This window comes from Pongo abelii, chromosome 12 (assembly GCF_028885655.2).
Source record: "Pongo abelii isolate AG06213 chromosome 12, NHGRI_mPonAbe1-v2.0_pri, whole genome shotgun sequence".
Classification (NCBI taxonomy): Eukaryota; Metazoa; Chordata; class Mammalia; order Primates; family Hominidae; genus Pongo; species Pongo abelii.
The window spans coordinates 70395833-70419279 of NC_071997.2; the positions used below are offsets into that span (position 1 = coordinate 70395833).

Consider the following 23447-nt stretch of genomic DNA (forward strand, 5'->3'; position numbering starts at 1 on the left):
AAGTTTTTTGTATTTTTTAGTAGAGACAGTTTCACCATGTTGGCCAGGCTGGTCTCAAACTCCTGACCTCAAGTGATCCACTTGCCTCAGCCTCCCACAGTGCCAGGATTACAGGCATGAGTCACTGTGCCCAGCCGTACATCTATGCATTAAATGCAAAGATATGTTCATAAACTCTAGAGAATCCATCCTGCCTGTATCAACTTTTTTGTTGTTCTTATTTCATGATTCTCAGCTCTGGATCACAGAGTTTACGATGTTGGAAAAATCATGTAAATGTTACCTCTTAAGAACTGCCTTCTTCAACTTCCTGGGTAAAGATAGCCATTCCATCTTTTGAGCTTTGGTAAGGCTCTTCCATCTCTGATATAATTTCTTACACTAATTATTAACAACTTTCTTTCATTGTGAGCTCCATAAGATAATGAACTTGTCTGTATTGTTCACTGATACATCCTCAACTCCTATGTAGTGTCTGACACATAGGAGATGCTTTATAGTGAGTTATGTGATTTATCCACTCAAGAAATATTAACTGAACACCATGTGCCGGGAGGCATCCAAGACTGTGAGGATGCAGCAATTAAAAAAAAAAATCTTTGTCCTCTTAAATGCTAATCTGGAGCACTGACAAGATTAATAAGTAAAATAGCATGCTAGGTAGTAATAAGTAACAAGAAGAAAAACAACTAAAGTAACAAAAGGCAGACCAGCAGTTGTCCACAAATTGTGGATGACTGTAAAGGGACACAGTCCCCATTTAGGGGCCGAGGAACGTGTTCTGGTTCTTGACTGTAGTGGTGTTTTCACAGACATGTACACCAGCCAAAATTAATCAAATTGTACACTTTAAATAAATAGTTTATCATATTATACATTGTAAATTATAAATATAAAACATAAAGCAGGACATGGAGAACTCTTTTAGAGAGGGAGCTGGTGAAGGCCTAATGAGAAGGTGATTTAAAAAAACAAAAGACTTTAAGGAAGTGAAAAGGCTAGCCATATCTGGAGTGAGACAAACTGAGAAAGAGGCAAGAGCAAGTATACAGGTCCTGAAGACCCCTGGAATGTTTCAGAAATTAGCAACAAGGCCAGTGGGTCTAGCTAGAGTAGACGAAGTAACGGAGAGAACTATTAATCTGACTGACATAGAAAGCCACTGGAGTGAACTGGGAAGCCATGAATATATTTTCTGAGTTATGCATTAACAGTCATTCTGGATGCTGTGTGTTGAAAACAGACTGAAAAGCAGAAACACAGACATCGGTTAGGAGGATATTATAATCTAGGAGAGAGGTGATGGTGATCTAAACAAAGTAGTTGGGGGTGGTGAGAAGTGTTCAAATTTTAGATATATTTTAAAAATAGACCCAGCAAGATTTGATGGTGGAATGGATGTGGGTAGGAGAAAACAAAAAGATACGAACTGGAAGAATGGAGGTGCCACTAACTGAGACGAGAAAAAATGCAGGGGGAACAGGTTTTGGAGATATATGAGGAACTTAGTTTTGGGCATATTCAATTTTTGATACCTTTTACACATTTAAGTCAAGATCTCAAGTACGTCATAAATATGTATCTGAAATTTAGGGGAGAAATCCAGTTTGGAGATATACATTTGGAAGTCATTACCATATAGATGGTATTTAAATGCAACGAATTACATGAGATCAACTAGGAAGTGAGTTGTAAAAAGGAAGAAAAGAAGATCGAGGACAGAGTTCAAGGGTACACCAACATTTAGATGTGAGGATCAGAAGGAAGCTGCAAAAGAGATTTTAAAAGAAAAAAAAAGAGCTAGAAGGCTAGCAGGAAAATCACGCAAATGCGGTATTCTGGAAGACAAATATTTCAAAGACAAGGTAATTCAAGTATGTCAAATGTTGATTATGGATCCAGTAACTAAAATCTCCAGACTATTATTTAAAATGAGAATAAATGCAAAAACATTATATAAATTTTAAAGGAAAGACTTGGCTAAGAAAAAGAAGTACTGTATTAACAGTACAGCAGTCTAATCTTCAACACATCAAAAATATTAAATATCACTTATTACAATCCTTATGTAAAACATTCCCAAAAATTTCTACTTTTCAACTGGTAAGTTATCAATAACTGAATACTTCTGATTTTAATGTTTTCAAAACTAAAAAGCATTAAACTTACATTTTTATTTCACTAGTTACTACAAATATTTCACTAGCCATTCACTAGAATTCACAAGAATAGTCCTTTCACTATTCATTATAACTAGTAATGTTTTTAAAAAGGGTTTTTCTTAGTTTTTTTATTTTTTATTTTATTTTATTTTATTTTGGTAAAACATTCCCTTCTCCACAAAGTATTTTTACAAATAGCTAATTCAGAGTTAGTTTGAATTTCAATGATAAGTTTTGGATTTTCATAGATTTTTTTTAACAAGTGTGTGAAAGCAAAAATTATAACAACTTTCTAAGGAAACAAAATTTCTTATTCTTTTTTTTTTTTTTTTTTTGAGACAGTCTCACTCTGTTGCCCAGGCTGGAGTACAGTGGTGTGATCTCGCCTCACTGCAACCTCTGCCTCCCAGTTCAAGCGATTCTCCTACCTCAGCCTCCCGAGTAGCTGGGACTACAGGCATGTGCCACCATGCCTGGAAAACTTTTGTATTTTCAGTAGAGACTGGGTTTTATCAAGTTGGCCAGGCTGATCTCGAACTCCTGACCTCAGGTGATCCACCCGCCTCAGTCGCCCAAAGTGCTGGAATTACAGGCATGAGCCACCATGCCCAGTCTTATTCTTTCTTTTTTCTGTCATAAACTTTAAGCATTACCTTCTATAAATTATACCTTTAAATTCAACTGTAAGTTGAAGACCATAACTTTAGAACACAAACTATTATGGAACACTTCTTAGAGCTACAAAAAGAGTTGACTCATTCAGAATTAAAGTTTAAGTAAATTCCATGTTCTAAATCTGATATAAAATACAAAATGGAAAATTCCTTTATCTGTTTTTTTTTAAAGTATTCTAGACCAGGCCCAGTGGCTCACACCTGTAATCCCAACACTTTGGGAGGCCGAGGTGGGCGTATCACTTGAGGTCAGGAGTTCAAGACCAGCCTGGTCAACATGGTAAAATGCTGTCTCTACTAAAAATGCAAAAATTAGCCAGGTGTGGTGGTGCACGCCTGTAGTGCCAGCTACTTGGGAGGCTAAGGCAGGAGAATCGCTTGAGCACGGGAGGCAGAGGTTGCAGTGAGCCAAGAGCATGCCACTGCACTCCAGCCTGGGCAACAGAGGGAGACTCTGTAAGTAAGTAAGTAAATAAATAAATAAATAAACAAATAAATAATGTATTCTAAACTGATTTAAGTATCTTCAAGCTGTTAAATGTTATCAATCCCTACTGACAAATGATAGTTGAATGTCTTATCAGAAAACCAGTTTCACTAATTTCTTTGGAGGCTTTCCTTTAGTACATTATTAAAAGTAAAAATCAACCTTAAATACAAGAATTATCAGAAATAAATTTGTATTGCTTGCATTACAGCTTATATAACCAAGCAAGATATCTGTTCCCCTTGGTAGCTATTTGGAGTAAGACAACATGATCTCAAAATGGTGACTGAATGTTAATAAAATAAAATGGCATTTTATTTAATCCCTATATCCTATCCTTACAAATCCCTCCATGTATTTACACACATACACAGGTATAAACAAATATATATATGTGTGTGTATGTGTATGAAAGATTGTGGGTGTGTGTGCATGCCCACGCGACTTTGCTGCTTCCCCTATGACACAAAGCAGATAGCTGTGGTGACATTCCTCAGGCTTGTGAAGCTACAATGGTACATGACCAAGCTCAGTATAAACTGATTTTATTTATTTACTTATTTACTTAGAGACAAGGTCTCACTCTCACTCTGTCACCCAGGCTGGAGGGTAGTGGGGCAATCACAGCTCACTGCAGCCTCGACCTCCTGGGCACAAGGGATCCTCACTCTATCGGGTAGCTTGGATTACAGACATGCACTATCACATCTGGCTAATTTTCATGTTTTTTGTAGAGATGGGGTCTCACCATATTGATCAAGCTGGTCTCAAACACCTGGGCTCAAGTAATCTGCCTCCCTCAACCTCTCAAAGTGCTGGTATTACAGGCATGAGCCACTGTGCCCAGACATAAACGGATTATTAATTATAGGTTTTAGCAGATTCTTACTCCTTATTTACTAGCTAGAATTACAAAAGGAGATCAGTGTATAGTTATGCACAGCTTAACAATGAGGATACCTTCTGAGAAATGTGCCATTAGGTGATTCATTGTGTGAACGTGATAGAGTGTACTTACACAAACCTAGATGGTGTAGCCTGCTATACACCTAGGTTATATGGTATAGCCTATTGCTTCTAGGCTATAAACCTGTACAGGGCATTACTGTACTGAATACTGTAGGCAACTGCAACACAATGATTAGTATTATATTTGTGTAACTAAACATATCTGAATATAGAAAAGGTACCTTTAAAATACAGTATTATCATCTTATGGGACAACTATCCTATATGTGATCCATCAGTGACTGAAATGTCATTATGCAGAGCATGATTATATTTACTTTATTTCAAAAGAAATTTAGAAATTAAAAATAAATGAATACCTTCCCTTGAGAGTAGAGGTTTATCTATGTTTCAGACAAAATCGCTGGGTTTTTAATATAGAGCCCAATCTATTTTGATTCTGTAATGTATGGTCAGTGAATATCCCCCTCATCTAATTGCTTATAAATGACAGGAGTGAGCATATAAGTTGGTTAAAAAAACAACTACATCAGAAAATATAAAAATCTGTCTTCCTCTATAGGTCTGGTGAAAACTCAACCCAAAACTAGAGAAGTGCTTGAACTAAAACTTACTTGAGAAAAGGCAGTAACATTTGCCATTAATAAATAAATTAAAAAACAATAAAGAAAAGAGTTTTATATTTTGGGATGTCTACATGCAGGGCATCTTAAAATGTATGTGCAAGAACAATTCAGTACTAAATGGTTCAGTACTGAGACTAAGTCTAAATGTTTCCTCACAGAATGTCCTTTTGGCCTTGAAGGACAAGAAGTGATAAAAGAAAACCCAATACATCTTTATAAAATACCCAAATTCAAGCCTAAAAAGAAGAAATAAGCATAAATGAGACTCCACTAAAGGTATAAATTACCATCCCTTCTCCCCAGTTAGTGTTTAAAAAAACACTTCTATTGTAATCTCTACTCAAGTTCCAGGAAAGGAAAACACAACAAAGGTGTTAGATGAACAAATATAAAACATTTCTAAAGACATATGCCAGATTCCTACAGTCCTCATGGCTCGGATCTCACAGTGATTTATGGCCAAATATGACAGGATTTCAGTCTCATAAGCAAAGCACTTGATGTTCATCTTCTGGATATAAAATATTCACCTTAAAGCTTTCTGCATGTTTTTACAATTGAATCATGTTTTATTTTTGCAAAATTTTTACTTCTGTTGGAAAAAACATTCACTACAAGCAAAGTAATTGGGTCAGTAGTTCCTACTCATTTTCTCTAGCTTTGCAGATTTCCATTAACGTATACTGCCGTAGTTATTTCTCTATTACTCTGGCTTCCTCATATCTCAAAGTATATTGCAATATATACTGTGGTTTAGAAAACAAGGTTATGTATGTACTTGGCTTCCAATTTTCAAATGTACTTTTTAGACCAAAGAAAAGTAATACAGACAAACTGAACAGGAGAGAGAAATTTAAATAGGGAGTGAGGGAAATGAAAGAAACCCACCTTCACTAGTTCCTGAATAAAAAATCTTAAGCACTCTACAAATTACGTCAAGTACAAGCAATATGCCAACACATATTGAATTCCTGTTGTAAAAATATGATACCAAGTTCTATTAACACATCAAATCCAATTATTTTGGCTACCTTTAACACAGTGGTTCTCAACCCTGGATACTGAAATCATCTGGGGAGCTTTAAAGAATAATGATACCTCTGTTCCAACCCCACAGATCCTTATGTAATTGGCCAGGGGTAAGGCCTGAGCATCAAAATGTTTAAAGCTCTGAATGTGATTCTTATGTGTGACCATAGTTGAGAACTACTGCTTTAAAATGATATAAACTGAAGACAGTACTTTAGTTGCCCTGGGGTACACAGATAGACATACACACACACTAGAGTTCAACAAAAACTTGGTCACCCTTCTTGGAAGCAACTTCTTGATATCCTAGGATCGTTAATTCTCTCACAAGCTCATCCAGTGTCAGCAGTGTGAAAACAACTTTGATGTGGGTGCCTATACGTGTTCTAAAAATTGGGAACTTGATTTAGTAGCGTATTTCATAAATAACACTAACCTAGAAGCTGGCATAAGTACTAACCAAGGATCCAGTTCTCACAAAAACATTTCCTGTAGCATGCAGGCTGTACATTTTACTGCCAGTCTACGTTCTATTATTGTTTACTTTATTCTTTACAACTTTTCTTGACTTCATATATTTGTATTAAAAAGGATTTTATAGGCCACGCGCGGTGGCTCATGCCTGTAATCCCAGCACTTTGGGAGGCCGAGATGGGTGGATCACGAGGTCAGAAGTTCAAGACCAGCCTGGCCAAGATGGTGAAACCCCCATCTCTACTAAAAATACAAAAAATAAGCCAGGCACAGTGGCAGGCACCTGTAATCCCAGCTACTCAGGAGGCTGAGGCAGGAGAACCACTTGAACTTGGAGGGCGGAGGTTGCAGTGAGCCCAGATTGTGCCACTGCACTCCAGCCTGGGTGACAGAGTGAGACTCCGTCTCAAAAAACAAATAAAAAGGATTTTATGGGCTAAAGTGCAATATCAATCATTTTCATTGTGACTATTTCTTTACTACTTTGAAGTATGTGATGTACAATAAACTGTACATAATAAAGTGTACAATTTTATAAGTTTTGACATATGTATACAATCATTGCCACACTTTTTTCTTTTTCTTTTTCTTTTTTTCTGAGACACAGTCTCACTCTGTCACCAAGGCTAAAAGTGAAGTGATCCGATCTTGGCTTGCTGCAACCTCCGCCTTCCGGGCTCAAGTGATTTTTGTGCCTCAGCCTCCTGAGTAGCTGGAACTACAGACACACACCATCACACACAGCTAATTTTTTGTATTTTTAGTAGAGACAGGGTTTCACCATGTTGGCCAGGCTGTTCTCAAACTCCTGACCTCAAGTGATCTGCCTGCCTCAGCTTCCCAAAGTGCTGGGATTACAGAAGTGAGCAACCTGTAACCTAGAAACCTATGATGGTATTAACGAAATAATATCATAGCTTTCTAGGAGTCTTAAAATAGATATGTTTTCATATTCCTGCCCAAATGTTAAATATAGACAAAATGAAATAAGCACTACTGGCAGGATGAAAACTAAATAGCCAATATAAATAGCTGGTAAAACTTAGATATCCAAGTGTACTTATTAAACTTTTCTAATCTGTTGGATGTATGTGTGTGTGTGTGTGTGTGTGTATAAAAATATCTGTCACATAACATAATGGTTAAGAGAACACACAAGTTTTTTTCAGTTTTTTTTTTTTTTTGAGACAGAGTCTTGCTCTGTCGCCCAGGCTGGAGTGCAGTGGCACAATCTCGGCTCACTGCAAGCTCCACCTCCTGGGTTCACACCATTCTCCTGCCTCAGACTCCCCAGTAGCTGGGATTACAGGCGCCCGCCACCACGCCGGGCTAATTTTTTTGTGTTTTTAGTAGAGACGGGTTTCACTGTGTTAGCCAGGATGGTCTCGATCTCCTGATCTCGTGATCCACCCGCCTCGGCCTCCCAAAGTGCTGGGATTACAGGCGTGAGCCACCACGCCCAGCCTGTTTTTTTTTTTTTTTTTTGATTTTTTGAGACAGAGCCTCACTGTTGCCCAGACTGGAGTGCAGTGGCACCATCTCGGCTGACAGCAACCTCTGCCTCCCGGGTTCAAGTGATTCTCCTGCCTCAGCCTCCCGAGTAGCTAGGATTACAGGTGCCTGCCACCATGCCCAGCTAATTTTTGTATTTTTAGTAGAGATGGGGTTTCCCCACGTTGGCCAGGCTGGTCTTGATCTCCTGACCTCAGATGATACACCTGCCTCAGCCTCCCAAAGTGCCTGGATTACAGGCGTGAGCCACTGTGCCCAGCAAGAGAACTGACTTTAGGATCAGACAAACTAGTCAACAAGTACAAGTAGCACTACTTTATACTAACTGAATAAAAGGTACTCCAAATTTAAAATTTTTCTTTTTTTGCAACAGGGTCTCCCATCCAGGCTGGAGTACAGTGATGTGATCCCTGCTCACTGCAACCTCCACCTCCCAGGATGAAGCGATTCTCCTGCCTCAGCCTCCTGAGTAACTGGGATTACAGGTGCCTGCCACCATGCCCGGCAATTTTTTGTTGTTGTTGTTGTTGTTTTGTTTTGTTTTTGTATTTTTAGTAGAAGAGATGGGGTTTTACCATGTTGGCCAGGCTGGTCTTGAACTCCTGACCTCAAGTGATCCACCTGCCTTGGCCTTCCAAAGTGCTGGGATTACAGAGATGAGCCACTGCGCCTGGCCAAAAATTTTTAATGAATTATCTTTTTTTTTTTTTCGGTGGAATCTTGCTCTTGTCACCCAGGCTGGAGTGCAGTGGCTCAATCTCGGCTCACTGCAACCTCCACCTCCCGGATTCAAGCGATTCTCCTGCCTCAGCCTCCCAAGTAGCTGGGATTATAGGCGCCTGCCACCATGCCTGGCTAATTTTTGTATTTTTAGTAGAGACAAGGTTTCACCATGTTGGCCAGGCTGGTCTCAAAGTCCTGACCTCAGGTGATTCACCCACCTTGGCCTCCCAAAGTGTTGGGATTACAGGTGTGAGCCACTGTACTCGGGCTGAATTATCTTTTATTATTTAAAAAATTTTTTTTTCTTGAGACAGAGTTTCGCTCTTATTGCCCAGGCTGGAGTGTAATGGCATGATCTCAGCTCACCGCAACCTCCACCTCCCAGGTTCAAGCAATTCTCGTGCCTCAGCCTCCCAAGTAGCTAGGATTACAGGCATGTGCCACCATGCCCAGCTAATTTTGTATTTTTAGCAGAGACGGGGTTTCTCCATGTTGGTCAGGTTGGCCTCGAACTCCTGACCTCAGGTGATCCGCCCACCTCAGCCTCCCAAAGTGCTGGGATTACAGGCATGAGCCACCGTGCCAGGCCCTGAATTATCTTTTAAATTAAAATTAAAGTCAGTACAGAACTGCAAACACTGAAAAATCTAAAGAAACTATAAAAGAAAATATGTAAGAAAATCTGACAGCTCATCGAGTAAGAAATAAATTTCTATTGTAGGATATAATAGAAGTACTTATTTGATTATTTATCTGAAAATAAATGTGATTAGCTAATTCATTGACCTGGGTTTTCTCTTCCTAATTACCAGTTTCTTTTTTTTTCCCCCAAAGACATAAGCCAGATCATTAAGTCTGAACTGGCAGTCATCTGGAACACAAAGTGAATGACTTCAAGAAAAACCATATAGACATTAAAATTATCTGCCATAATGACCGCTGTAACTGTTGGGAAAAGAAGCACTGTACATAAGATTAAAGTGAGAATTATTTGTGACCTCAAGGACAGAGATAGCACATTTAGGGGTCTTTACGAACAATGTATTAATGTAAATTAAGATACACTGCCTCCTATACCTGACTGATTATTAAAGATGACTAGATGAGATTGTGTTGTTTAATCCAAATTCTTGGTCTTTATTTATTATCTCTATCATTGCCTTGGAAATTCTGAACAAATGCCAAGGATTTTGAGATCTAACCAAATGCAGTAGTGGTCAGCTTCTGAGCAATCACATTATTGGCCCATTCTGTTCTTCTGAGATAGCTGCCAGGACCCTGAGGCTAGTTTCCAGACTCTGTCCACAAGTGAGAGTACCCAAATTTTCAGATGATTCTACCTCTGAAAAAGGATTCTAGGAAACAGTGTCTTTTCCTGTTGCTGTTATTGCATAAAATCAAGCTGAATAGACAAGCTAACATGTAGTGAAAAATACAGTTTACAAAGGAAAATTGACTTAAGTTTAACTCACCTGTCCATATTTGCCTAATTCCAGCTCTATAATGGCAACAGGTGTGTGTATTTGAGCTGAGTGCCTTGACTGAGACTTGCCATCAACTCTCCAGCTCAGGCCCCGAAGCCCGCTATTCCAGCGGCTCTGGTTCATGAGGCTCTCACGGATTTTTGTCTTGTGGCTCTTCCAGAATTTGGAAATGACAGCAGCTTGGTCAGATGTGACCCCACCTTGCTTTTTGGTTTGAGCAGTCAAGAATGCCTCCAGCTGGTTGAAATCCATGTCTGCAGACGCAATAGACTATAAAGATGACAGAAAAAGCAAAAAATTTGAATTTAGTAGGTAATTAGAAAAAGATAGCTTCTTAACTACAGATCATATTTTGAGTGACTCTTAAATCACTGAAACAGCCCAGACACAATGGCTCACGCCTGTAATCTCAGCACTTTGGGAGGCAGAGGCGAGATCACTTGAGGTTAGGAGTCAGAGACCAAACTGGCCAACATGGTGAAACCCTGTCTCTACTAAAACTACAAAAATTAGCCAGGCATGGTTGTGCGTGGTATATATGCAATAACAGCAATCTCAGTAATCTCAGCTACTCAGGAGGCTGAGGCACAAGAATCGCTTCAACCGGGAGGCAGAGACTGCAGTGAGCCAAAATTGTGCCACTGCACTCCAACCTGGGTGACAGAGAGAGACCCTGTCTCAAAAAAAAAAAAAAAAAAAAAAAAAAATCACTGAAATAAACTTTAATAAAAGGTCATCAAGGGACAGTAAAGAGGCCAGGTACGGTGGCTCACACCTGTAATCCCAGCACTTTGCGAAGCTGAGGTGGGCAGATCGCTTGAGGTCAGAAATTTGAGACCAGCCTGGCCAAAACGGTGAAACCCTGTTTTTCTACTAAAAATACAAAATTGGCCGGGTGTAGTTGCGCACACCTGTAGTCCCAGCTACTTGGGAGGCTGAGGCAGGAGAATGGCTTGAACCCGGGAGGCAGAGGTAGCAGTGAGCTCAGATCGCACCACTACACTCCAGCCTGAGCGACAGAGCAAGACTGCACTCAAAAAAAAAAAAGTGGGTGGGGGAGGGGGCAGACAGTAATGAGAATAAGCTCTTTATAACAAAAATATTCCCTTTGGAAACATCAAATATCAGAAAAGCTACTGTTAAAAATTCCATGTCACTCAATTCGGTATCAATAACTAGAATATAATTTTTAAATATCCAGTTCTATGGCGGGGAGATAAAATGAAAATTTTTTTGAAGTAATAAAACAAGCTAGGTGTGGTGGTGTGTGCCTGTAGTCCCAGCTACTTGGGAAGCTGAGGCAGGAGGACAGCTGGAGCCCACGAGTTCGAGTCCAGCCTGGGCAACACAGCAAGACCCTGTCTCTAAAATAATAACAATAAAACAAAAGAATAAAATTAATTGGTTGTCTGATAAAATCTTACATAATTTCACAATGCCTTATAGCCAGGCTTGGTTTGATATACTTCAACTGTATAATGCCTTGTCCATATGATGCACTAAGTAAATTATTGTTAAGTGAATGTATTATCTTAGCTTTTAAGCCCATCTTCAGCCAAACAGCTTATTCACAATAATACTACTGTGAAATTATATACTACTTTATACTTTCCCATAAATTTTCAAAAGTTAATTGCCATTGAATCTGGGTTCTCTATTCCAGCATCCAAGAAGACACAGTAACTAAATATAAGCTCAAGCATAGTAACATGCCTTAAATTTGCACAGTAATCTTTAGCATACCATAGCATTTTCACATCTACAGGCATACTTCATTTTACTGTGCATCACTTTATTGCACTTCACTTTATTATACTTCACAGATACTGCATTTTTTACAAATTGAAGGTCTGTGGCAACCCTATACTAAGCAAGTCTATCGGTGCCATTTTTCAAATAGCATATACTCACCTTGTGTCTGTGTCACATTTTGAAAATTTTCATATTTCAAACTTTTTCACTATTATTTATATCTGTTATGGTGATCTGTGATCAGAGATCTTCAATGTTACTACTGGAATTCTTTCAGGGCGCCATGAACCATGCCCATAGAAGACAGATAAACTAACTAATTGATAAATGTCTTGTGTTCTGACTGCTCCAACCACTGGCCGTTCCTTCTCTTTCCCTCTCTGCAGGCCTCCCTATGACCTGAGACACACAATATTGAAATTAGGCCAATTAATAACCCTACAATGGCCTCTAAGTATTCAAGTGAAAAAGTCACACATATCTCATTTTAAACCAAAAGCTAGAAATGTTTAAGCTTAGAGAGGAAGCCAAGATAGGCTGAAAGCTAGGCCTCCTGTGCCAGACAGCTAGCCAAGTTGTGAATGCCAAGAAGTTCTTCAAAGAAATTAAAAGTGCTACTCCAGTGCACACACAAATGACAAGAAAGCAAAACAGAGCCAGGCGCAGTGGTTCATGCCTGTAATCCCAGCACTTTGGGAGGCCGAATTGGGCAGATCACTTGAGGTCAGGAGTTCGAGACCAGCCTGGACAACATGGTGAAACCCTGTCTCTACTAAAAATACAAAAATTAGCTGGGCGTAGTGGCGCACGCCTGTAATCCCAGCTACTCGGGAGGCTGAGGCAGGAGAAATGCATGAACCCAGGAGGCAGAGGTTGCAGTGAGCCAAGATAATATGACTGCACTTCCAGCCTCAGCCTGGAGGACAGAGTGAGACTCTGTCTCAAAAAAAAAAAAAAAAGAAGAAAGCACAACAGCCTTATTGCTGATATGGAGAAGGTTTTGGTGGTCTGGACAAAAGATCAAACCAGCCACCACATTCCCATGAGCCAAAACCTAATCGAGGGCAAGGCCCTAACTTTCTTTAATTATATGTAGGTTGAGAGAGATGAGAAAGTTTACAGAAGAAAAGTTTGAAGCAAGGTTGGTTCATGAGGTTTAAAGAAAGAAGTTGTCTCCATTAACACAAAAGCACAAGATGAAGCAGCAAGTGCTGATGTAGGAGTTGCAGGGAGTTATCCAGAAGATCTAGCTATTTGATGAAGGTGGTTACACTAAACAAAAGATTTTCAATATAGATGAAATAGCCATGTATTGGAAAAAGATACCATCTAGGACTTTATTTTTTGTTTGTGAGTTCTCATAAAATAGGACTTTCACAGCTAGAGAGAAGTCAATGCCTAGCTTCAAAGGACAGGCTGACTCTCTTGTTAGGGGCTAATGCAGCTGGTGACTTGAAGTTGAAGCCAATGTTCATTTACCATTCAGAAAACTCTAGGACCCTTAAGAATTATGTTAAATCTACTCTGCCCATGCTCTATAAATGGAACAACAAAGCCAAAACAGCATATCTGTTTACAGCATGGCTTGCTGAATTTAAAATATTCAGCTGAATTTAAAATATTCACAGTGCGCTTAATATTTTACAGAAACCTACTACTCAGAAAAAAGATTCCTTTCAAAATATTACTACTCACTAACAATGCATGTAGTCACTCAAGAGCTCTGATGGAGATGTACAAGGAGATGTTATTTTCATGACTGCTAACACGGCATTCATTCTGCAGTCCATGGATCAAGAAGTAATTCTGACCGTCAAGTCTTTTTTTTTTTTTAAGAAATACATTTCGTGACCAGGCATAGGGGCTCAAGCCTATAATCTCAGCACTTGGGAGGCTGAGGTGGGCAGATTGTTTGAGCCTGGGAGTTCAAGACCATTCTGGGCAACATGGCAAGACCACGTTTTTATAAAAAAATACAAAAAAATTAGCCAGGCGGGGTAGTACGCATCTGTGGTCCCAGCCACTTAGGAGGCTGAGGTGGGAGGATCACTGTGAACACATGGGGTCAAGGCTGCATAAGCCAAGATGGCACCATTGCACTCCTGCCTGGGTGACACAGCAAGACCCTGTCTAAAAAGAAAAAGAAAGAAAGAAATACATTTTGTAAGGCTATAGCTGCCATAGACAGTGATTACTCTAATGGATCCAGGCAGAATAAACTGAAAACCTTCAGGAAAGGATTCACCATTCTAGATGCCATTAAGAACATTTACGATTCATAGAAGAATGTCAAAATATCCACATTAACAGGAGTTTAGAAGAAGTTGATTCCATCCCTCATGGATGACTTTGAGGAGTCCAAGACTTCAGTGGAGGAAGTAACTGCACATGTGGTGAAAACAGCAAGAGAACAAGAATTAGAAGTGAAATCTGAAGATGTGAGTGAATTGCTGCAATCTTATGATCAAACTTGAACGGATAAGAAGTTACTCCTTATGGAGGAGTAAACAAAGTGGTTTCTTGGTATCTAGTCCTAGTAAAGATGTTGTGAACATTGTTGAAGTGACAACAAAGGACTTAGAACATTACAGAAACTTAGTTGATAAAGCAGCAGCAGGGTTGGAGAAAACTGACTCCAATTTGGAAAGAGGTTCTACTGTGGGTAAAATGCTATCAAACAGCATCACATGCTACAGAGAAATCTTTCATGAAAGGGAGAGTCCACGGATGCTACAACCTCGTTGTGTTATTTAAGAAATTGCCACAGCCACCCCAACTTTCAGCAATCACCACTCTGATCAGTAAGCAGCCACTGACATCAAGGCAATTCAAATCCCACTTGTGACACACATACACACACACACACACGCACACATATTTAGAAAACAAAAACAAGACATCAAGGCAAGACCCTCCACCAGCAAAAAGAATATGACTAGATGAAGGCTCAGGTAATCATTAGCATTTTTTAGCAATAAAGTTTTTAGGGTTTTTTTTGGGAGACGGGGTCTCTGTTACCCAGGCTGGAGTGCAGGGGCACAATCACAGCTCACTGCAGCCTCAAACTCCTGGGCTCAAGTAATCCTCTCACTTCAGCCTCTTGAATAGTAATAAAGTATCCCTTAATTAAAGTATGCAACTGCTTTTAAAGACACAGTGCTCTTACACACTTAATATAGTGTAGTATGATATGGTATGGTATAGTATAAACACAACTTTAATGTACAAGGAAACAAAAAAATTCATGTGACTCGCTTAATTGCATTATTCACTTTATTGTGGCCACCTGGAACCAAACCCAAGGTATTTCCGAGGTATGTCTGTATTACTGCACTTGACCCTCATAATCAATTTTCAAAGGCAATGAGGTAGATGATAGTATTACAGTGCTCTTCACTGTCAACTTACAGAAAAGGCAACTGAAGCTTCAAGCAGTCAACTGATTTTTCTGAAAGCACCATGAGATAAGTGCAGGGCCAAAGCCTTAACAGTTAAGCCAGGTTTCCCTCTGATTAGTTGTCACAAGTGACTACATAGAGAAGTAGACTCGGTATCACTACCACTGAAAAAAATGTAAACTGGTACATTCTGCCAACAATGATACAGAGATGCCAGTCCCTAACGAGTAGCTACAATGCTTCAGTTGCTGGCATTTAGAGATCCTGACACATCAAACAATGATTTGAAGAGTATTACCACAAATTTTTTACTTAAGGTTTAGATGATTGAGTGAGGAATATGTAAGTGTTATCAGAACTTAGAGGGCCAACTAGCTCAGTTTAACAGTGAATAGAAAAACTGAGAGATAAGATTGAGAAGGCAGTCTGGAGCCAGATTAAAGTACATCAAGTTTAGACATTGTTATATATACGCAATGAGGGGCCACTAAAGGCTAGGTAACTGGCAAATCATGATGCAACGTGTGGTTTAGAACGCTGAATCTGGCCAGTGTGGTGTCACATGCCTGCAGTCCCAGCTACTCCAGAGGCTAGGCAGGAGTATTGTTCAAGCCCTGGAGGTTGACAACGACCAGCCTGGAAAACACAGCAAAACCCCGTCTCTCTTTTAAAAATGTTTTTAATTAAAAAAAAAATTTTTAAGCTGAATCTGATAACAGTAAGTAGTTGGACTGAAGTGAAAAATTTTCAGAGGGCTAGGGCAATGGAGCCTAGAAGAGGACAGCAGCAGTTAATAACGTAGTCCCCAGGGTAAGCGTCCCCTTGCCTCTTCTTTGCTATACCCCTATCTGCTAGTGGCCATGGGGACTGGCATAAGCTCCAAACCAGACAGATCACAATATGCTCCTTTCTCTGGGCACACTGACTGGTCTAAACAATTTCCCAATTTAGGGCAGGAGAAATGGTCTTGTCTTTTTGGGTCATAGTATAAGAAGGACGTGAAGCTGGGGTTACAGACGGCATTTTCTTGGACCTTTTGGCAAAAGCATGTCTGCAAGAAAATAGAATGAAGTGAGAGTGGATTTTAATGGGGTGATATCCCTGTTTTATAGTTCCCAAGACTCTGGTTCCTGCAGGCCTTCCTGCAATTCTATAATGCTATCTCAGCATCCTTCCTACAGACAACCCAAAATTCCATCAACTATTCAATTTAAGCTGTATTCCTATCATTTGGAACCAAGAGTCCTGACTAAAAGAGGGTGGTGGCAGTGGGAACAGAAGAATGTAAAGGTAACAACACCAGGTAGAATACAGGTAGAGCAAGTGAGACTGGAGCTGAAAGAAAAACAAGCTTTCATTTCTTCATTAATATAAAAAATTATATGGTAAATATTACAACTTTCTGGTACATTAAAGATATTTCACATTACAACTCAATAAACATTTACTGAATATTTGCCTATTTACCAGATAGCAGTACCCCAAACCTCTGGCTATGCCAGTCAATACAAATACAGGCTGGGCGTGGTGGCTCACACCTATAATCCAGCACCTTGGGAGGCTGAGGTGGGCAGGTCATCTGAGGTCAGGAGTTCATGACCAGCGTGACCAACATGAAGAAACCCCATCTCCACTAACAATACAAAAATTAGCCGGGGGTGGCGGCAGGTGCCTGTAATCCCACCTACTCAAGAGGCTGATGCAGGAGAATCGCTTGAACCCGGGAGGCGGAGGTTGCAGTGAGCCGAGATTGCGCCAGTGCACTTCAGCCTGGGTGACACAGCGAGACTCCACCAAGGACAGACGGAAGGAAGGAAGGAAGGGAGGAAGGGAGGGAGGGAGGGAGGGAGGGAAAGAAAGAGAGAGAGAGAGAAGAGAGAGGGAGAGAGAGGGGGAGAGAGAGGGGGAGAGAGAGAGACAGACAGACAGACAGGCAGGCAGGCAGAAAGAATTATTTTGTATAATATAATTAGGTCAAATTATTTCCACTGACACCTTGCTTCACAATATTATGTCACAACTCAGGTAACTTGTATCATTCTTCTTCTCAAATAATATCAACAGATATCCATTCTGATATAATTTCATCTGAGACAAAAGTTATTTTGGTTGGGTTCCAGTCAATAATATCTTGAACTAGGGTCAATTCATCCAAATTTAGAACAATCAAAAATTAAATGAGAAACTGATTTTGGTTTGGGTTCAAAGTCATCAATTTTCACTTAAGAAATATTTGAATAGCCACCATAAAACAGATACTGTTCACAGCACACCACTTCCATCTACTGGCAGCCTAGGCTGACAGCCTGGTACTCATCCTTTATTCTTCTCTCTCTTCCACATCTTGAATCAGTGGTTTTCAACACTGGCTGCACATTAGAATCCTGAAGTACAATTTTAAAATATCAGCACCCAGCTCTTATCCCAGAAATTCTGATTTCTAGGAATTATGGAGTAAAGCCTAGGCAATGGTATTGTTAAAAAGCTTCCAAAGTGATTCTGGCAGGCAACAAAGTGTTAAAAACAAATGCCTCTGGCAGTAAAATGAGTTCGAAAAGAAAAAGAAAAACAAATGCCTGTAACTTTCAATTGTCAAGTTCTACTGATTGTTACATCTGAAATAATTCTCTAATAATATGTCCCCTCTGGTCTGTCCCTACTAGCTGGTAGAAGCCCTCACTATCTTGAACCTAAAGTGTGGACTCCCTCAAGTCTATCTTCTATACCACTATCAAAGTGATCTATCTATAATATAAATATAGGATGCTGGCACTCGCTTGTTTAAAGTTATCCCACGGCTGGCTATTACTTGCTTCAGTGGTGGTCAGGCAGGATGGTGTGAAGCACTCTTCTATGAGGTATAAGGTAAGTTGTACATAATATAGTTAGCAGTAGTAGTAGTACAAGTATTAATGTTTGTAAAGATTTTTATAAGTATAAATCAGAGGGTTTTCAAAGTATCCTTATATTAAACAATTACCTCCCTCATTTTAATTGTTTACTTGAATGGAAGAAAAAAAGAAAATTACAAACACAGGAACTCTGCATAGAACTATATTATGCATATATTACAATCTGTTAAATGTGTCACAGAGGAATAAAAATTTGAAAACTGATAAACCAAAACAGTCTTTCTCAGCCAGGTAGTATTGCCCTCCCAAAGGCACCTGAGAAATGGTGGAGGCTACATTTGGTTTCACAGTGACTGGAGGGAGTGCTGTTCGCATTAAGTGAGCAGGAGCTAGGGATGCTCAGCATCCTTCAATGCCCAAGAAACGGGAGTTGGCAAGCTTTCTGTAAAAGCTGTAACCATCTGCTGCATATTCTTCCCTTTTTCGTACAACTCTTTAAAAATGTAAAAACTATTCTTAGCTCATTGGCTATATAAATACAGGCAGTGTGACCACCTGTGGGCTGATGTTTGCAGACCCCTGACCAAGAACATCCCACAGGACAAAAAGACCTGTGTCTCACATGACTTTGCAAATGTCCCATCTGACATTGTGTGGAAAAACCTGTTTATAATTACTTGAGCCTAAAAATTAAGTATTTTATTTTACATAAAAAAGTATTTTTTCACTGTTTTAATAAACACCAAGTTTTCCAGTAATGCAATTAATACAACTTGTACTTTGATTTGGTCGGAACTTTACAAATCGGATGTTTAGTATTTTGAAAAATCTCATTACCAGTGACAATACCATTTAAAATATCTTACCTACCAATACAACACATTTTATATACCCGCATTTGTTGCTGTGCATTTACAGTAATACCATGTATAGGTACAAGCATCTGATTAATTCATTACGTGTTCTAATGATATAATGATTAAACATTTATATTTTAAAATATATATTTCAAACCATGTTGTTTTAGATTTCTTATACTTTTCCTTTGTATTACATTTATGACATCATGTTAGAAATTATGTGTTAATTTTATTATATGTGAATTATAAGAATTCCTTTTAAGGATCATAAAGGAGCACTGGAAAATATTTACTGTAAAAAAAGAAACACTGGGCTGGATATGTTTGAGAATCACTGAGCATGAAGTTCAACTCAACACAACAGGCCCTGGCTTATCTTTTAGTGTCTTACAACTTCCTGCCTCCCGCACTTGACACTCAAACAGCACTAACCTGTTTGTAATTCCCCAACTAGCAATCCCAATATGATGCTGCTTCTATATGCCTCTGTTCGTGCTATTCTAAATGCTCTGAAATGTCCTATCATCACCTTCAACAGATTAATTTCTATTCACAATTCAAGACTCAGTTCAAGTATGGCTTCCCCAATACTCCTCCTCTCCTAGTAAGGTAAGTGCCCCTTTCTCTTCCAAAAATGCCCTAATATCTCTATCCCTGCACTTACCTCGATGAAATGAAATTATGTCAAAAAGTCTATTTGATCCAACAGAGACTAAACTTTGAGAGCAGGGTCTATGTATCTCTGCATATACATCATCTAACACCCTGAAGTAGAATTCATATTCCAACAAGCATCATACTGTATCAATAACATTTCAAATAAAAAATTCTAAATGTTGCAGATCAACATTAAGTCCAGAATTCTTTAAAGCTACCAACTTCTTGCTTTACAAAATTCTCTCACATACATTCACAAACCATAAACTTCTTTAAGATAAGAGTAGAAAATAATTCAGGGTGCTGATTTCTGTTTGCCTAATCTAGCCTAGCAAATTAGCAAGGGGCTCAGAGCCAAAAAAAATTTTAAAATTAGGCTAGGATACTAAAGAAAAAAAAAAGAATTTGAATGAAAAATGAAAACGTAATTCATCACTTTTTTTTTTCTTTTGAGACAGGATCTTGCTCTCTCACCCAGCTGGAGTGCAGTGGCACAATCACGGCTCACTACAGCCTTGTCCTCCTGGTCTCAAGCAATCCTTCCACCTCAGTCTTCCGAGTAGCTGGGACTACAAGCGTGCAACCACCATGCCTGGCATTATGTGTATATGTGTGTGTGTGTGTGTGTGTGTGTGCGCGTGCGTGTGTATGTGTGTGTATATATATATATATTTTTTTGTTTGTTTGTTTTTGTAAAGACAGAGTGATATGGTTTGGCTCTGTGTCCCCACCTAAATCTCATCTTGTAGCTCCCATAATTCCCACATGTTGTGAGAGGGACCCACTGGGAGATAACTGATTCATGGGGGCAGGTCTTTCCCATGCCGTGATAGTGAATAAGTCTCACGAGATTTGATGGTTTTAAAAATGGGAGTTTCCCTGCACAAACTCTTCTCTTGTCTGCCACCATGTGAGACATGCCTTTCACCTTCCACCACGATTGTGAGGCCTCCCTGGCCACGTGGAACTGTAAGTCCAATAAATCTCTTTCTTTGTAAATTGCCCAGTCTCGGCCATGTCTTTATCAGCAGCATGAAAACTGACTAATCCATAGGGTCTCACTATGTTGCCCAGGCTGGTCTTGAACTCCTGGACTCAAAGCAGTCCTTCCGCCTCAGCCTCCAAAAATGCTGGGATTACAGGTGTCAGGCAGTATGCCCAATCTCTCTGAATTATTTCTTGCAACTCTATGTCAAACTATAATTATCTCTAAATAAAAAGCTTAATTTAAGAAAAAAATCTATAAGAACTTCTCTGGCCTCTAGATTTAAATTCTAAGTCTTCAATATGGCTTACAAGGCGAATCACAGTCAGGAAACTTCTCCCCTTCTCTAGCTTCATTTCTCTTCATATCCCCCTACCTCTTACAATCTTCCAATCATTTGTTCTTCCTACCATCACTTTTGAACTCCTTTTAGCTCTTAAGCGTGCATTCTATCTCTACCCTCTTGGCTTTTGCCTAGGCTATTCTCTCTGCCTAGAAAATCTTAGTTGCTATTCCTTTATCCCCTTACCTTGTTGATACCACCTCTTTCTTCAGGCTTCGATATAGATCTTACTTTTTCCATGAAGTCTTTCCTTAACTCCCAAATCTGGGACGGGGGCCTCTTTCTAGACTGCCTAGTAAACTAGTGGTATTTATTAAAATGCAGGGTAACTGTCAGGCCTATATCTTGCTCCAAAGGCCACTGCCTTCTTACTTAATATTTAATCCTCAAGGTCTGCAAAACTAGAACATAGTAGGTGCTCTACAAATACATGTTGAAGGGAAAGCAAAACTATGGAATACAGTGAAAAGATCAATAGTTGCCTGGGTGTGGTGGCTCACTCCTGTAATCCCAGCACTTTGGGAGGCCGATGTGGGTGGATCACTTTAGGTTGGGAGTTTCGAGACCAGCCTGGCCAACATGGTGAAACCCATCTCTATTAAAAAAAACACAAAAAAAATTAGCCAGGCATGGTGGCGCATGCCTGTAATCCCAGCTACTCGGGAGGCTGAGGCAGGAGAATCACTTGAACCCAGGAGGTGGAGGTTGCAGTGAGCCGAGATTGTGCAACTGCACTCCAGCCTGGGCGACCGAGTGAAACTCCGTCTCAAAAAAAAAAAAAAATCAATATTTGCCAGGGTTTGGGGGCGAGGGAATGGAGGGATAAATAGGCGGATCCCAGGGATTTTTGGACATTGAAACCAATCTGTATGATACTATATGCCAGATGCATGTCATTATACACATGTCAAAACCCATAGAAGTTACAATATCAAGCGTGAACCCTAAGATAAATTACAGACTTTGGATAGTAATCATGTGCCAATTTTGGTTCATCCATTGCTTAACAAATTACCAGTCTAGGCCCTGGGAGGCAGAGCAAGATGGCCAAACAGAAGCCTCCACCAATCGTCCTCCCTGTCGGAACACCAAATATGACACCTACATAAAAAAGCACTTTCACAAGAACCAAAAATCAGGTGAGTGATCACAATACCTGGTTTTAACTTCATACTGCAGAAAAACAAACTGACGTGGGTAGGAAAGCTCCTTTAATTTCCGACACCACCCTTCCCCCATCCCCTAGCAGCAGCTAAGTAGAGAGAATCTGTGTGTTTGGGAGAGGGAGAGTGTAGCAATTGTGGGACTTTACATTGGAACTTGGTGCTGCCAACACCAGGCAGAACTCAGCCAATGTCCACAGAGGGAGCATTTACATCAGCTCTAGCCAAAGTGGGATTGCTCATCTCAGAAGCCAGAACTTGAGTTCGGCAAGCCTCACCACAGAAAGCTAAAGAGCTCTGGGGTCCTCAATAAACAAAAGGCACTCTAGGCCACAAGGAATGAAACTTACAGGAAAGTCTAAAAGCTGTGCTAGGATCAGAGCCAGTGGACTCAGGGGACACATGACACAGTGAGACACCAGCTGGGGTAGCTAAGGGAGTGCCTGCATCACCCCTCCACCAACCCCAGGCAGCACAGCTCACAGCTCCAAAAGAGACTCCTTCCTTCAACTTGAGAGGACAGAAAACAGTAAAGAAGACTTTGTTATGCAACTTGGACACCAGCTCAGCCAAAGTAAGACAGTGCACCAAGGAGAGCTGTGAGGCCCCCACTCCAGGCCCTAGCTCCTGGACAACATTTCTAGGCAAACCCTGGGCCAGATGGGAACCAGCTGCCATGAAGGGAAGGATCCACTGCTGATGGGATTCACCAGCTGCTGACTAAAGGGCCTTTCAGCCCTGAATAATCAGCAGTGGTAACCAGGTAGAACATGTTGTGGGCCTTGAGTGAGACTATGAAACATGCTGGCTTCAGGTATGACCTACCACATTCCCACCTATGTGGTTATGGGGGGAGACTCCTGCTTGAAAAAAGTAAAAGGGGACTTTATCTTCCAGCTTAGGTACCAGCTCTACCACAGTGGGGAAGAGCACCAAACAGACTCGGGGTCCTCAATTTCAGGCCTTGGCTCTTAGATGACATTTTTGGACCTATCCTGGGCCAGAAAGGAGCCCACTGCCAGGAAGGGTGAGTTGCAGGTCCGGAAGCATTCACCACAAGCTGACTGAAAAGCCATTAGGACTTAAGTGAACATTGGCAATACTTCCTATGGGCCTATGATGGTGGCAGACACAGGCAGAGGCTCTCCTGCCTGGGAGAAGGGGAGGAAAGAGTGGGAAAGACTTTGTCTTGTGGTTTCGGTGCCAGCTTAGCTGCAGCAGAACAGAGGACCAGGTAGATTCCTAAGGTTTACAAACCAGGCCCTGGCTCCTGGACAGCATCTCTGAAACTACTAGG

The 23447-nt window shown here is 40.2% G+C and overlaps 1 protein-coding gene across 7 annotated transcripts in view; it reads right to left on the reverse strand.

Annotated features, from left to right (window-relative positions):
* The window catches only part of COMMD1 (copper metabolism domain containing 1), a 246875-nt gene that overhangs the window by 124439 nt on the left and 98989 nt on the right, over positions 1-23447 (reverse strand). For all 7 annotated transcript variants that reach the window (XR_008522122.1, XM_063713412.1, XM_024242654.2 and 4 more), the window contains one exon: positions 10129-10410. Coding sequence is in view for 6 of the 7 variants with exons in the window: in XM_024242654.2 (XP_024098422.1) it covers positions 10129-10410 (282 nt within the window). In the remaining variant the exon portion in view is untranslated. The remainder of the gene's footprint in view (positions 1-10128; positions 10411-23447) is intronic.